Raw genomic sequence first — 12,490 nt, 5'->3', positions numbered from 1 at the left:
TTATTTTCATTATCCCTTTCTTAATTTAGGAACTAGAACAGTTTTTGCATTTCTACATCAGGTTTACATAAAGAAGAACCTGAACATTGTTGGGACACTTCGCCAGAACAAGACGGACATACCGCCTGTCATGAGGCCATCCAAATTGAGGGGGAAGCATAGAATAAGAATCTGGGTTCAATGGCAACATGACCATGGTGAGCTACTGTATGTGCAAAAGAAGGGGAAGGCTGTTGTCCTGCTGAGCACCATGCATGATGACAGAGCAGTGGATGACAACAGTGTAAAGAAGAAACCAGAAGTGATCCAGTACTATAACAAAAGCAATGGATCAGATGGTTCGCACCTACACATGCAAGCTGAGAACAAGGAGGTGGCACAGGCTGAGGGGCATACTGTAGTGCGTAAAAATGGCCAAAGCTCTGCTGACTCAATAAGTGCAGAGTTCCAAACCAGCTCTGGCATTAATATATATATATATATATATATATATATCAGCACCAAAAACTGTGGGAGCTTCATGTGTTTTCATGGCCGAGCAGCTGCATCAAGCCTTACATCACCAAGCACAAGGCCAAACGTTGGATGGAGTGTAAAGCACCACTGGACTCTGGAGCAATGGAAACGTGTTCTGTGGAGTGACCAATCACGCTTTTCCATCTGTCCTCTGATGGACGATTCTGGGTTTGGTGAATGCCAGGAGAAAGTTACCTTCCTGACTGCGTTGTGCCAACTGTAAAGTTTGGTGGAGGAGGGATAATGATATGGGGTTGTTTTTCTGGGGTTGGCCTAGGCCCCTTAAAGTCCCAGATACACCGGCCAGTCACCTGAGAAGTCGCCGACGCCGACACGGACTGTTGCGTCGCCGGACTCTCCTGCGTATTTGCCGACTTTGCGCACTGGAACACACCGCAAATCCGAGCCGAGCACGTATGAACTGCGTATGCGTGAGTGGCAATAACTCTCCTTACCAGCAGGCGGCGGTAGTGTGTATTCATCATTCAAAAGAGGCAACAACCGGAACAACCGGAAGACAGAGAAGAAGAACAGACTCCGTGATATAAACAAACAACAAATAGCGTTTTTCTTTCCATTTTCACTCTCGTCCATTGAAAACATGAACGAACAGGAGCTCTATAAACCGATGAGGTGAAATAGCCGTCCGTGTGTGTTCCATCTTCCATTTTAAATCATTTGTTTACCTCCCTCACTTCCGTTAACGCTTCTCATGCACTGATTCGCTAGCTGAACAGCCAATCTGTGTTATCCCTTTGTCCGACTTCCGGTGGTGTTCCCGACGCCGATTCAACATGTTGAATCGGCAAGAAAAGGCGTCAGGTCGGCAGAAAAGACCCGACGGTGCGGCGCACACCACTCCGAATAGGGCGTGCCCACGCTCATGTTCGGCCCGACTCCCATTTACTGCCGATTTCGGGCCGGTGTATCTGGGCCTTTAGGCCACTACATACCAACCCGATTTTGGGAGTCAGAGGCCGTCAGAGGCAGTCGGGCATTCACGTCGCCCTACTCAGGTTGGTGTGCCCCGCACCGTCGTCTCTTTACGGCACATTTTCACACCTCCCGCGGGAGGCCAAAGCAAGTCGGGACAAAGAAATCACTCTGATTGGCTGTTCAGCTTAGTGAGTAAGTGCATGAGAAGCGAAGCGGAAGTGAGGGACCAAAACAAACGATTAAGAAGGCACATACAGACGGTTAATCTTTTTCATTTTCATCTCACCTGGCCGCAAGAGTTTCTTTTTTATGTTTACATGTTTTCGATCAATGAGAGAGAGTGAAAATGGAACCCACACTCTATTTGTTGTTTGTTTATATCACGCAGCCTGTTCTTCTTCTCTCGGTGTATAGTCTGTCTTCCGGTTGTTGCCTTTTTTGAATGACGAATACACACTATCGCTGCCTGCTGTTAAGGACAGTTATTGCTACTCTTCAACTGAAGTCTTTGCTGTGTGTTTGTAGGCAGGCGGCATAGCCGACGCAGGCGACGTAGCGGACGTAAAAGTCGGGACGCCTTCGGTACGCGTTCTTTGGTCTCAGGTTGGTGTGTAGCGGCCTTTAGTTCCAGTGAAGGGGAATCTTAATGCTTCATCTTACCAAGTGATTAGGCGCATTCACACCGCTGTACTTTTCCCACTATAGTTCCGAAATGTCACGTTCACACCAAAAACAGCCGGAACTAAAATGAGTTCATCAGAACCTTTTTTACCCCCTTTTCCGTCCCAGAGAGCAGGTACTTTTGTGGGAGAAAAAGGTTCCTATTTCTGATTAGCTGGGCGGATTGCAAACCATGCCCCGTAAAACTCCAAAAAGGTTTTGTGAAGCCGCCATTTTATTATCCTCGCATTAGCATTATTAGCATTAGCGCAGCGCAAAAACGCAGAGAGACTAACTCATGGCAACACAAAAGAAAACATGGGAGCGGTGGAAATGAGGAGGTGTCGGCGTTCTGGCGATTTACTCGGAAGCCAGTTTCCAACTCCGGGAACTTCCGGCCGGGGACTTCGGGTGGCAGTATACGTCGTGAAGTTGTTTGCGGACTGCCAGTAAACCCAAAGCAGAAGAAGAAGAAGTGACGTCAGCGGCTTCATTTGCCTAATCCTTCCCCAGGAACTTATTTCGGTGTGAACGCGATCTCTACTTAGTTCATGAGAACTAAAGAGTTCTCATGAACTAAGTTCTGATGAACCTTCGTGGGAAAAGTACTGCGGTGTGAAAGCGCCTATTTTGGACAATTCTATGCTTACAACTTTGTGGAAACAGTTTGGGGAAGGCCCTTTTCTGTTCCAGCATGACTGTGCCCCACATAGCAAGGTCCATAAAGGCATGGTTGGGTGACTTGACTTGACTGGCCCGCACAGAGCCCTGACCTCAGCCCCATTGAACACCTTTGGGATGAACTAGAACGGAGATTGCGAGCCCGACCCTCTCATCCAACATCAGTGTCTGACCTCACAAATGCTCTTCTGGATGAATGGGCAAAAGTTCCCACAAACACACTCCAAAATCTTGTAGAAAGCCTTCCCAGAAGAGTGGAAGCTGTGATAGCTGCAATGGGGGACCAACTTCATATTAATGCATAATAATTCGGAAAATAATAATAATAAATTATATTTCTATAGCGCTTTTCATAGCTTGTGTATCAAAGGGTTAAAAAATAAACATGGCCGTTAGTAAGGTGACACTAGTATATGTTGCCATAAAATGGAAATACAGTACAGGTAAAGTGGTTTATATCACAACTATAACTAGTAGCGGAATTTACACATTTGTTAAACCATCCTTATACAAAAAAAATGTGTTTTTCTGACTTAGTGACTTTTATCATGATTAGAGATGACACTGTATAACGATGAGAGTGAAAGTTGATGAAAGTTGGCAGCAAAGAGAAAATGTCCCACACACACACACACACACACACACACACACACACACACACACACACACAGACACACACACACACGCACGCACGCACGCACGCACGCACGCACGCACGCACGCACGCACACACACACACACACACACACACACACACACACACACACACACACAGCCTTCAGCCCCTTATCTCCTCTCTTGGCTCTATAGCATCTCCACACACGACCTTGAGCTCTAAGCCTTGTCAGCATCCACCTCTTGTTATTAAATAATAAACTGAATGTATAAACAACCATATTCAGGCTGCACCAAGCAGCACTTTTCCCAATTGTTATGCAAACTTTTAAAGTCGTCTGCCTTAGATTTGTATAATAATGCATTAACACCACAACATTTTGGTACAGAAGCAAGCATGTGTGTTATATGAAAACCTCCATCCTTGCACGTGTCTAAGCCCTCATATCTTCCCACATTCTTGGCAAGAAAATCCTTATATTGTGAACAACTGAGCCAAACTGTAGTGGACAAGTCTGAAGATCCAATTACTGAGGGATTTCTGTGAGGAAAAGATCTTGGCAAAACCCCAAAAGGCTGAGCAGTTGCATGGAAGTTAATGACTGTTGCCATGCACACACGAAGGAATCTTGAAACAATGAAGCACAATGGGGTGGGAGGTGTGTTTGTGATGATGCAAAGTCCTGAGCTTGCAATATGTGCAATGTCCAGCTGCCTATATTCACTGCACAGAAATCATACATTATTCAACTTTTGACATGATAAGATATTCATGGGATGAATTCTATTGCATTATATGAATATACAGTGAAGGGTTTTTCAACTAATTTCAGTGCAATTAAACTATTTATCATTTAGTTATGGACCGTGGAGATCACATAAGGATAAATTAGCGTAAGGTGGACCCCCGCTGTGAGGAGGAAGCGGATCAACACCTGCCCGCAGTGCGCTTTCCTCGCCACAGTGTCAAAAAGCAACATAGGCCCCTTCTCTTACCTCCTGTAGTTGCTCCAGCTCCTTCCTGAGAGTCTCCTGCTCGATCTCCAGGTCTGCATACTTCTGCTTCAGCGTCTGGTTCTCCTCCAGCACCACCAGACCGCACTCCGCAGCCCGGATCTTCTCCCGGTTCGCCTCGGCCAGTTCCTGGGTGAGCCGCTCCAACTCGGCCCGGTACTGATCCACCGATTCCCCGCATACTCCATCCGCGGCCATCGCCCCTCTCTCCCTGCGTCTCTGTCAGTCCCCCTGTCGGTCTGCGCCCCAGCGCTTTGGACGGAGCAGAGGCGGGCGGAGGCTGAGAGATGCCGAATAACCGCCCCCCTCCCTCTCCTGAGAGGAAGGAAGGCAATGGTAACACACACTTACAATATATTTTGTTCTAAAGTATAATCAATAGCATCTCACAGCAGATTAACATTCTTAAAACATCCATAGTGGTGGACAGACGGAGCCATGCGACTTAAAATCAGGACATGTCTTCTGTGTAACACTCAGCAAAACACAGAAAGGGATTTCTGCTTATTCATGGGTGCAAGGGCGCCACCTGTCCTCTGCTGGGTGACAGAGCATTCACAACTTTTGTTAACATGTTTTTTAAATGGCCAGAACACCTGATAAATTGTCCTGCGTGCTCTTAGTATTTACACGTAACAATATGCAGGCATTGTTATGCACTGGGTATGGCATTAAAACGTTAAATAATAATGAAAATATTTCAATGGAAAATGGAGGGAGGGGATTGTTTTTCACTTTGCATGTTGTACGCTACTACGTGTTTGATGATATATACAGTCTATGGTTTGATGTCAAGTGTATTCATTAGAGAGCAGATCTCCATGTCTTGGCCAATCGCTGCTCTAATGTTCCAATGAATAAATACAAAGCACCATTATTTTACCTTGCCATGATAATCTGGACAGGAACATGTTTTAATCCTTAGCAGAACGAGATTCTGAGTCAAAGACGTTATGAGAAGTGAGAAATCAGCAAGTTGTTGAAACGTGAGGAACACAACATTATGTTTATTTTCAGTATTCAGTTTTTATACCGCAACTTTCTGGTAGGCTACCGGTCTTAAACTGTCTCATTCTAGTCACATGTAAAGTATTAGAGCCCGCCTTCCCACTTCAGTTTGCCCAATCAGGTCACTTATCTTAAATGGAAGTCAAGGTTTAACAAAAAAAGAACCATGTTTGTTCTCAATTTTACAAAAATAAAAAAGGGCCTCATTTCATTATTTACTTTAACATAAATATTGTTTCTTTAAAACAAGAGAATACATTATACATATTTGAGTATTTAACGTAATTAGCTACAATTACATCATGCATACATTTGACAAATCACATCAAAGACCCCGCCTACTTAAACCATAAGCACTGTGGAGGCGTGATCCCACAGTAGTCTCCAGGACAAGATGGCTCCACAAAGGATTGAAACTCAGGTAATGGTGATAGTTCTCATGACAGCCGGTCTTTTAATGTCAAAAACTTACCTAATTTAAAAGCATACCTTTATTTGCCTTTTTAATGATTAAAAAACATACATGAAAGAGAGAAAACTGTTAAGAATTAGTCTATGTACACAGACTATATCCACGGTACAAAACGGGCCAGTAACTCAGACAATCAATTTTTTTTGATATATCGTTCATTATGTATGCGTTTACATTTCTGAATGCGTACTGCAACACTTCCCAGCTTGTTTGTTGGTGTAAATGTGCAATACACTGTACATTTCAACACTATACTCTCTTTGTTAACCATACTCTCTTACCGTAAGAGGTCTATTACTATTGTGTACATTACATTGTCCGTATATCTGCCAAATGTGATATTTGTGATTATATATTTTGTATCAGAGCAAAATGTCAGTTAAAAAAACATTAAGTGAATATTGATCTTTGTTTACATTAATTTTGACATATTATATTATGGAATGTTTAATACCTGTACTTCATAATCTAAATAGTTTCCCTGTCTTGACTCTCTAGAGACGATTGTTTGTTCACTCATCGGCCAGCAGGTGGACCTTTATGCTCAGCGTGTGATGAGGGCACATGCAGAGCTTTGCACTCTGCAACAAAGCAAACATCCATTACATCACAGCATGATACTGTGCTGTTCATCCCAAATCAATTAGAAATGAATCAACACTTGTCACTTTTTTTGGATTGTGTATATCAAACCAAGAAATCTATCTCTTTGAATTTTTTATTTTGAATTTATTGTTTTTGACTCGACAATGACACAATTAATAATAATTAGCAAACCAATAGTCTTAACCTAACACACAGACAAACTATTCTTGTGATTCTGTAAAGGCTGGGATATTTTTCAAAGATGCCTGCTGTTCACCAATGAGGTGAAGAGATTACATTTACAATGACTCAGTTGTTTTTTTTAAAGTGGGTGGTTTAGAACAAAGTCTGTAAATTCCTTCTCAATTGGTAACCACATGTTTGTGCCTGTGCATTGCGTCTCAAGGTAAGGGTACAGTGTGTGCATTAGTAGGCCTATGTATAATATAATGCTCTGTTAATATAGGTGTTGAAGAGGCTCCCCATGTGTAATACATGACCAGATCGCCTTTTTAATAGAGAAGCATTTTTTTTTCAATTCCTCCATTAGCTTGCATGTGCCAAATTGCTTCAAATAATTTACATAATACCTCTTGTTGCTATGTAAAATGTCATTCATTTGACATTTCAATGGTCATTTTTTAATTTGTTGACATGTTCACAAAGACCAACAAGCACAATACCACCATCATGACTTGCTTATGTCTTCCCCTAAGGCAGGGGTGCCCACACTTTTTTGGCTGGTGAGCTACTTTTGAAATGACCAGCTAACCGAGGTCTACCAACCAAAAATAAAATCCCAAATTGCAAGGGTTGCTGAATAACACGTTTTATTTTTACATGGGATAACTACAATTGGGCTGCAACAAACGACTAATTTGATTATCGATTAATCTATAGATTAATGAAACGATTAATCGACTATTCGGACTACTACTGTGTGCCTTGCACAATTTCTCAAACGCTCTTATTTAGCCATCAACTTTTAGATTTAGTTTGAGGTTGTTTTAGGCATGTGGAAACTAACAATGAAGACAATAAAGATGAATACTTGATTCAAAAATACATATATTATTAAATTAACTTAACAAATTGTGAACAAAATTAACATTGCTTTTTATTTGAATTAAATAAATAATATTTCACATCAAAAGAAACAACAATGTTTTAACAAATCTTATTAAATAATCTTATGACAGAACTGGAAACAGAATAGCTGAAACTTTAACAAAATAAATAACTCAGTTACCTCTAATCATTAACCCATGTTTGTATAATGTAGTTAACTCCGTGTGTTGCTGCTAGCATACATAACACCTGACGTGGAAACGTTACTCGTGGATGGGGCCACAGAGCTACTAGAAAGATAGTCGAACCCGGTGCATTCGTCCGTCTGAATGTGGTGCACTTTTGCTAAATGTTTAGACAAATTGCTCGTGTTACCGCCCTTACATGCTAAACACTTTTGGTGACGAGCATTGTCCACCTCAAGACGGGTAACATGTAACCACACCTTGGAGCGCTTCTCTCCACCATCTCCTCCGTGTGTTGCTGCATGTAGCAGATGCGTGTGTGTAAACTGCCCCGCCCCCTTGCAAATTGACGGGGGAGAGAGAGATCTCTTCTGGATTTGAAAGATAGAAAATACACCGACCATAGACGCATTTGTTTGTCTTTTTGCATGTTAGAAACGAGTTGGCGACACTAAGACTAAGAGATAATGTTTGTGTAGCAATAATACATGACCTTTCTCTTTCTCAACTCGCTACTCGGAGGGAAGTCGCTGTCATACGCCTTGTGAACACTCCGATAATGCCTCTCCACGTTACCTTTCTTTGGCAGAGCGACGCTTGCTTTACAAATAAGGCAAATAACCTTTGAATGTGACATCACAAAAAAGATTCTCCCTCCCATTCTGTGTGGAAGTGGTATGTCTTTAGCTTTTTGCTCGTTCCCGCACTCATTTTGTTGTTTGTCTCTCCCGGCACTTGACTGATTTTGTATCGCTTTGCATTCTGGGTTAACAGACTGGAAAGCAATAGGTCGCTTTTTCTGTCAATCAAATCAACTCCTGAATTAAGTGGCAGGGAGGCCAAGGGAGGAGGGATCAAAACCTGTTTTGTCTATTTTAACGGAGCTGGATTTTTTTTTTTTTATGAAAGACTCGCGATCTACCAGCATTGCCCCCGCGGTCGACCGGTCGACCGCGGTCGACGTACTGGGCACCTCTGCCCTAAGGTCTCGAACTCCAACAGGTGGTGGGTTTGGAGGCAGAGGAACCCGACGCAGCAGAGCAGTCTTCCCATTGGTTAATACCGTACCATCAGCAGGAAGCATTGGGATATATGAAACCAGTCTGGGATTCTTCCTCTTCTGAGTTTCTACCATGTACTTAGCCTTAGCACGTTGAGACAGCTTACGTGTTGTGTTCTCATTCGTAACACTCCGTTCGATGTCTCACTATGGGATGTACCTCGCCATTTCTTTCTTCGGAATTAAAGGTAAGGTTTTGATTTTTCAAGCTGGTAACACACCTGTTACTAGCTTGCCTTTCCTCACTACCGACACCAAGGTAGCGGGGACGGTTTTTTCTTTTTCTCTCTCACACCAGAGGAGGGGAAGATAAAAAGGGTATTAACACACCAGTTAATATTCTTTGAGAATAAAATTCTACACCGTCGTTTTTTCTCCGGATTAACGACAGGTGGGGAAGGATTTTTTCTCAGCAACGTACCTGTTACGAGCGGGTCCTCTCCACGCCGTCACCACGGCGACCGAGATGGACGCTTCTCTCCCTCACACCAGAGGAGTCAGGGACTCGGAGGCTCGGCTCTGCGGCTGCGGGTTGAAGATATCAGGCACAGACTCACACCAGGTCTGCTCGTCCTGCCTCGGGCTGGAACACGCCCAGGAGGCTATCGACAACCCCGGCTCGTGCGGGCATTGTGCCCGCTTCACCATCAAAAGCCTCCGCCGACGGCTAGCACGCCAAGCTAGCTTGTCGGGACAGGACCCCCTCATGTCCGCTGTTTCGCCGGCCGGCAATCAAGACATGGGGGCGTCCGCCGCGGTGATTGAGCCCCGCGCTGTGTCAGGCTGGGGCTCAATAACAGCGGCAGCTGCTGAACCGGAGCCCCGCGCCGTGTCAGGCTGGGGCCCGGTGGCGGCAACAGCCGCGAGAGCGGAGCCCCGCGCTGTGTCAAGCTGGGGCTCCCAACTGGACCTCACCATGGTCTCGCCCGCGGATGATGTCCTGGAGTTGGACTACATGTACATGGAGTTGTGTTCCTCACCCTAAAACGCTTTCTGCCTTTTCTCAGAGGACACCATGTCCTCGTGAGGACGGACAATACGACCACAATATCGTATATAAACCGACAAGGGGGTTTGCGCTCTCTCCAGTTACACATGCTGGCACGCAAACTGATCTTGTGGAGCTGCGGCCATCTCCTCTCTCTGAGAGCGACGCACGTACCGGGTGTGATGAACCTCGGGGCAGACCTGCTGTCCAGAGGCGTACCACTATATGCAGACTGGACTCTACATCCAATGGTTGTGAGCCAGCTGTGGGTGCGTTACGGCTGAGCCGCGGTAGATCTGTTCGCATCAAAAGAAAATGCTCACTGTCAGCTTTTCTTTTCAATGTGCGATCAAAACGCACCATTAGGCGTGGAAGCGCTCGCGCACATTTGGCCTCCGGTCCTCCTGTACGCGTTTCCACCCCTGGCGCTGATACCCCCAACTCTGGCCAGAGTGAGGGAACGGCGACACACAATGATCCTGATAACTCCGCACTGGCCTGCAATGTACTAGTTGGCGGAGATATATCAGCTGCTGTGCGGTCAGCCGTGGCAGCTCCCCCTACACAGAGACATACTGTCTCAGGCGGGGGGGACGATCTTTCACCCACACCCGGAGCGCATGGCCCTATGAGCCTGGCCCGTGAGTGGTATAATCTGAATGCAGTGGGTCTACCGCAGAAGGTGATAAACACTATTCAGAGTGCGAGAGCTTCCTCCACTAGGTCTCTTTATGACTGTAAGTGGAGGGTGTTTGAGGACTGGTGCCTTCAAAAAGGGCACACCTCTTTTCAATGCCCTGTGGGAGTGATTTTATCATTTCTACAGGACCTAATTGATAAACACAGAGCTTTCTCCACGATCAAAGTCTACCTGGCTGCTATTGCTGCATGCCATGTGGGCTTTGAGGGTAAGACGGCCGGCCAGCATCCTCCGGTCTGCCGTTTTATGAAGGGAGCTCGCAGGCTCCTTCCTGTTTCCAGGTCACTGATGCCCTTATGGGACTTGACAGTGGTTTTAGATGGGCTCACTCGAGCCCCATTTGAACCCCTGGAAGAAGCTGACATGAAGCACCTGTCACTCAAGACAGTGCTGTTACTGGCCCTGGCATCCGCCAAGCGAGTCAGTGACATTCATGCGCTATCTGTACATCCTTCATGCACTCAGTTCGCCCGAGGGTTAACGAGAGTGTTGCTGAAGCCCAACCCTGCCTTTATACCTAAGGTGGTTGGTTCATGTACCCCCATTGACATTGAGGCATTCCCTCCGCCGCTGTGTCCCTCCGGGGAACAGCAGCCAAATTTGCTATGTCCAGTCCGTGCTTTACGCACTTATATGGACAGATCAAAACAGTTTCGTCATAATGACCAACTCTTTGTGTCCTGGGCTAACCCTCAGAAGGGCAAGCCTGTTACTAAGCAAAGGCTCTCTCACTGGATTGTGGAGGCAATTGCTTTGGCTTACACGAGTCAGGGTCTGCAGGCACCTTCAGGTTTGCGTGCTCATTCGACTCGTGGTCTGGCTACATCCTGGGTTTTGTTCAAGGGTGTTTCCATCCAAGAGCTTTGTGCAGCAGCGAGCTGGTCCTCGCCGCTCACTTTTGTCCGCTTTTACAGATTAGACGTCTCTGCTCCCAGTGTGGCCCATGCAGTGCTGGGCCCCCTTCTGAGTTAGAGCTCTAACTGTTACATTCTGGTTGGGTTTGGTGATTTTCGAGATAAGCTCGTCTGGCAATACGGGAGCTACAATATCCCATAGTGAGACATCGAACGGAGTGTTATGAATGAGAACTATAGGTTACTTACGTAACCCCAGTTCTCAGAGTAACATGAAGTGAGATGTCTCACCAGACGGCCCTCCTTGCTATGGTGAAGCGAGAAGAGGTGCTTATTTTGAATGACGCATGCGGCGTAGCGCAAGCTACTTATAGGGGGTAGATTCCCTGACCCTGACGTCAAGATCACCAGCCAATCAGGATTGGCGTAATGAGATTGATGCTTCTGTTTGCTCCGCGATGAGGCGCATCCCATAGTGAGACATCTCACTTCATGTTACTCTGAGAACTGGGGTTACGTAAGTAACCTATAGTTTTTATCTTTGTTCCCTTTGCCTAACACAGTGTCAGCAGCAGCCATTGGGACATCTTGCAGCAACAGGTTGGGATGCTTTGGAGCTGGGTCAACCTCCATTGGAGAAAACCCAGTTTTTAGCTTTGACCTTATATTTATATATGTATAGGTTTATATCCTTGTCCATTATATTCAAGCAATTATTACTACAGTATATCTGTATATATTATATATATATATATATATATATATATATATATACTGTATATATATATGTGTATATATATATATATATATATATACTGTATATATATACTGTATATATTAATATTGGCTTGAGTTTATCCATGTCCTATCCTCAGAAACTGCCGCCCATGTTATGAATATGTATATTGGCAGGACAAATCAGATAATGTTCTGCCCCCCTCTGCAGTGTACATCTGCTATTCATTTTTGGATTAGGTCTTGTAAGTTGGGAGAATTTTTACAATACCATTTTTGGTCAAGCACATCTAACAACTGGGAGTGATCGTGTTGAGTCACAGTGTCGATGTGGACCAGCCTGCCGGTCACATGGTAAAATCAACCAGGCTGATAAGAAAGAGGCCTGGTAACAATTCCCCTCTTAACCACAA

General features: G+C 44.9%; 2 protein-coding genes across 14 annotated transcripts in view; one reads left to right on the top strand and one right to left on the bottom strand.

Moving 5' to 3' along the window:
- bicd1a (bicaudal D homolog 1a) overlaps positions 1-4,884 on the bottom strand; it is a 47,288-nt gene extending 42,404 nt beyond the window's left edge. For all 13 annotated transcript variants that reach the window (XR_013808848.1, XR_013808849.1, XR_013808850.1 and 10 more), the window contains exon 1: positions 4,405-4,884. Coding sequence is in view for 4 of the 13 variants with exons in the window: in XM_079685189.1 (XP_079541315.1) it covers positions 4,405-4,620 (216 nt within the window). In the remaining 9 variants the exon portion in view is untranslated. The remainder of the gene's footprint in view (positions 1-4,404) is intronic.
- Positions 4,885-6,073: 1,189 nt separating this feature from the next.
- slc23a4 (solute carrier family 23 member 4) overlaps positions 6,074-12,490 on the top strand; it is a 28,453-nt gene continuing 22,036 nt past the window's right edge. The window contains exons 1-2 of the mRNA XM_079680950.1: positions 6,074-7,203; positions 8,726-8,988. The gene's annotated coding sequence lies outside the window, so the exon portion shown is untranslated. The remainder of the gene's footprint in view (positions 7,204-8,725; positions 8,989-12,490) is intronic.

Source organism: Notothenia rossii (genome assembly GCF_949606895.1).
Source record: "Notothenia rossii genome assembly, chromosome: 5".
Lineage (NCBI taxonomy): Eukaryota > Metazoa > Chordata > Actinopteri > Perciformes > Nototheniidae > Notothenia > Notothenia rossii.
The sequence above is the reverse complement of the archived record's forward strand: the minus strand, read 5'-3'. Positions and strand labels throughout refer to the sequence as shown.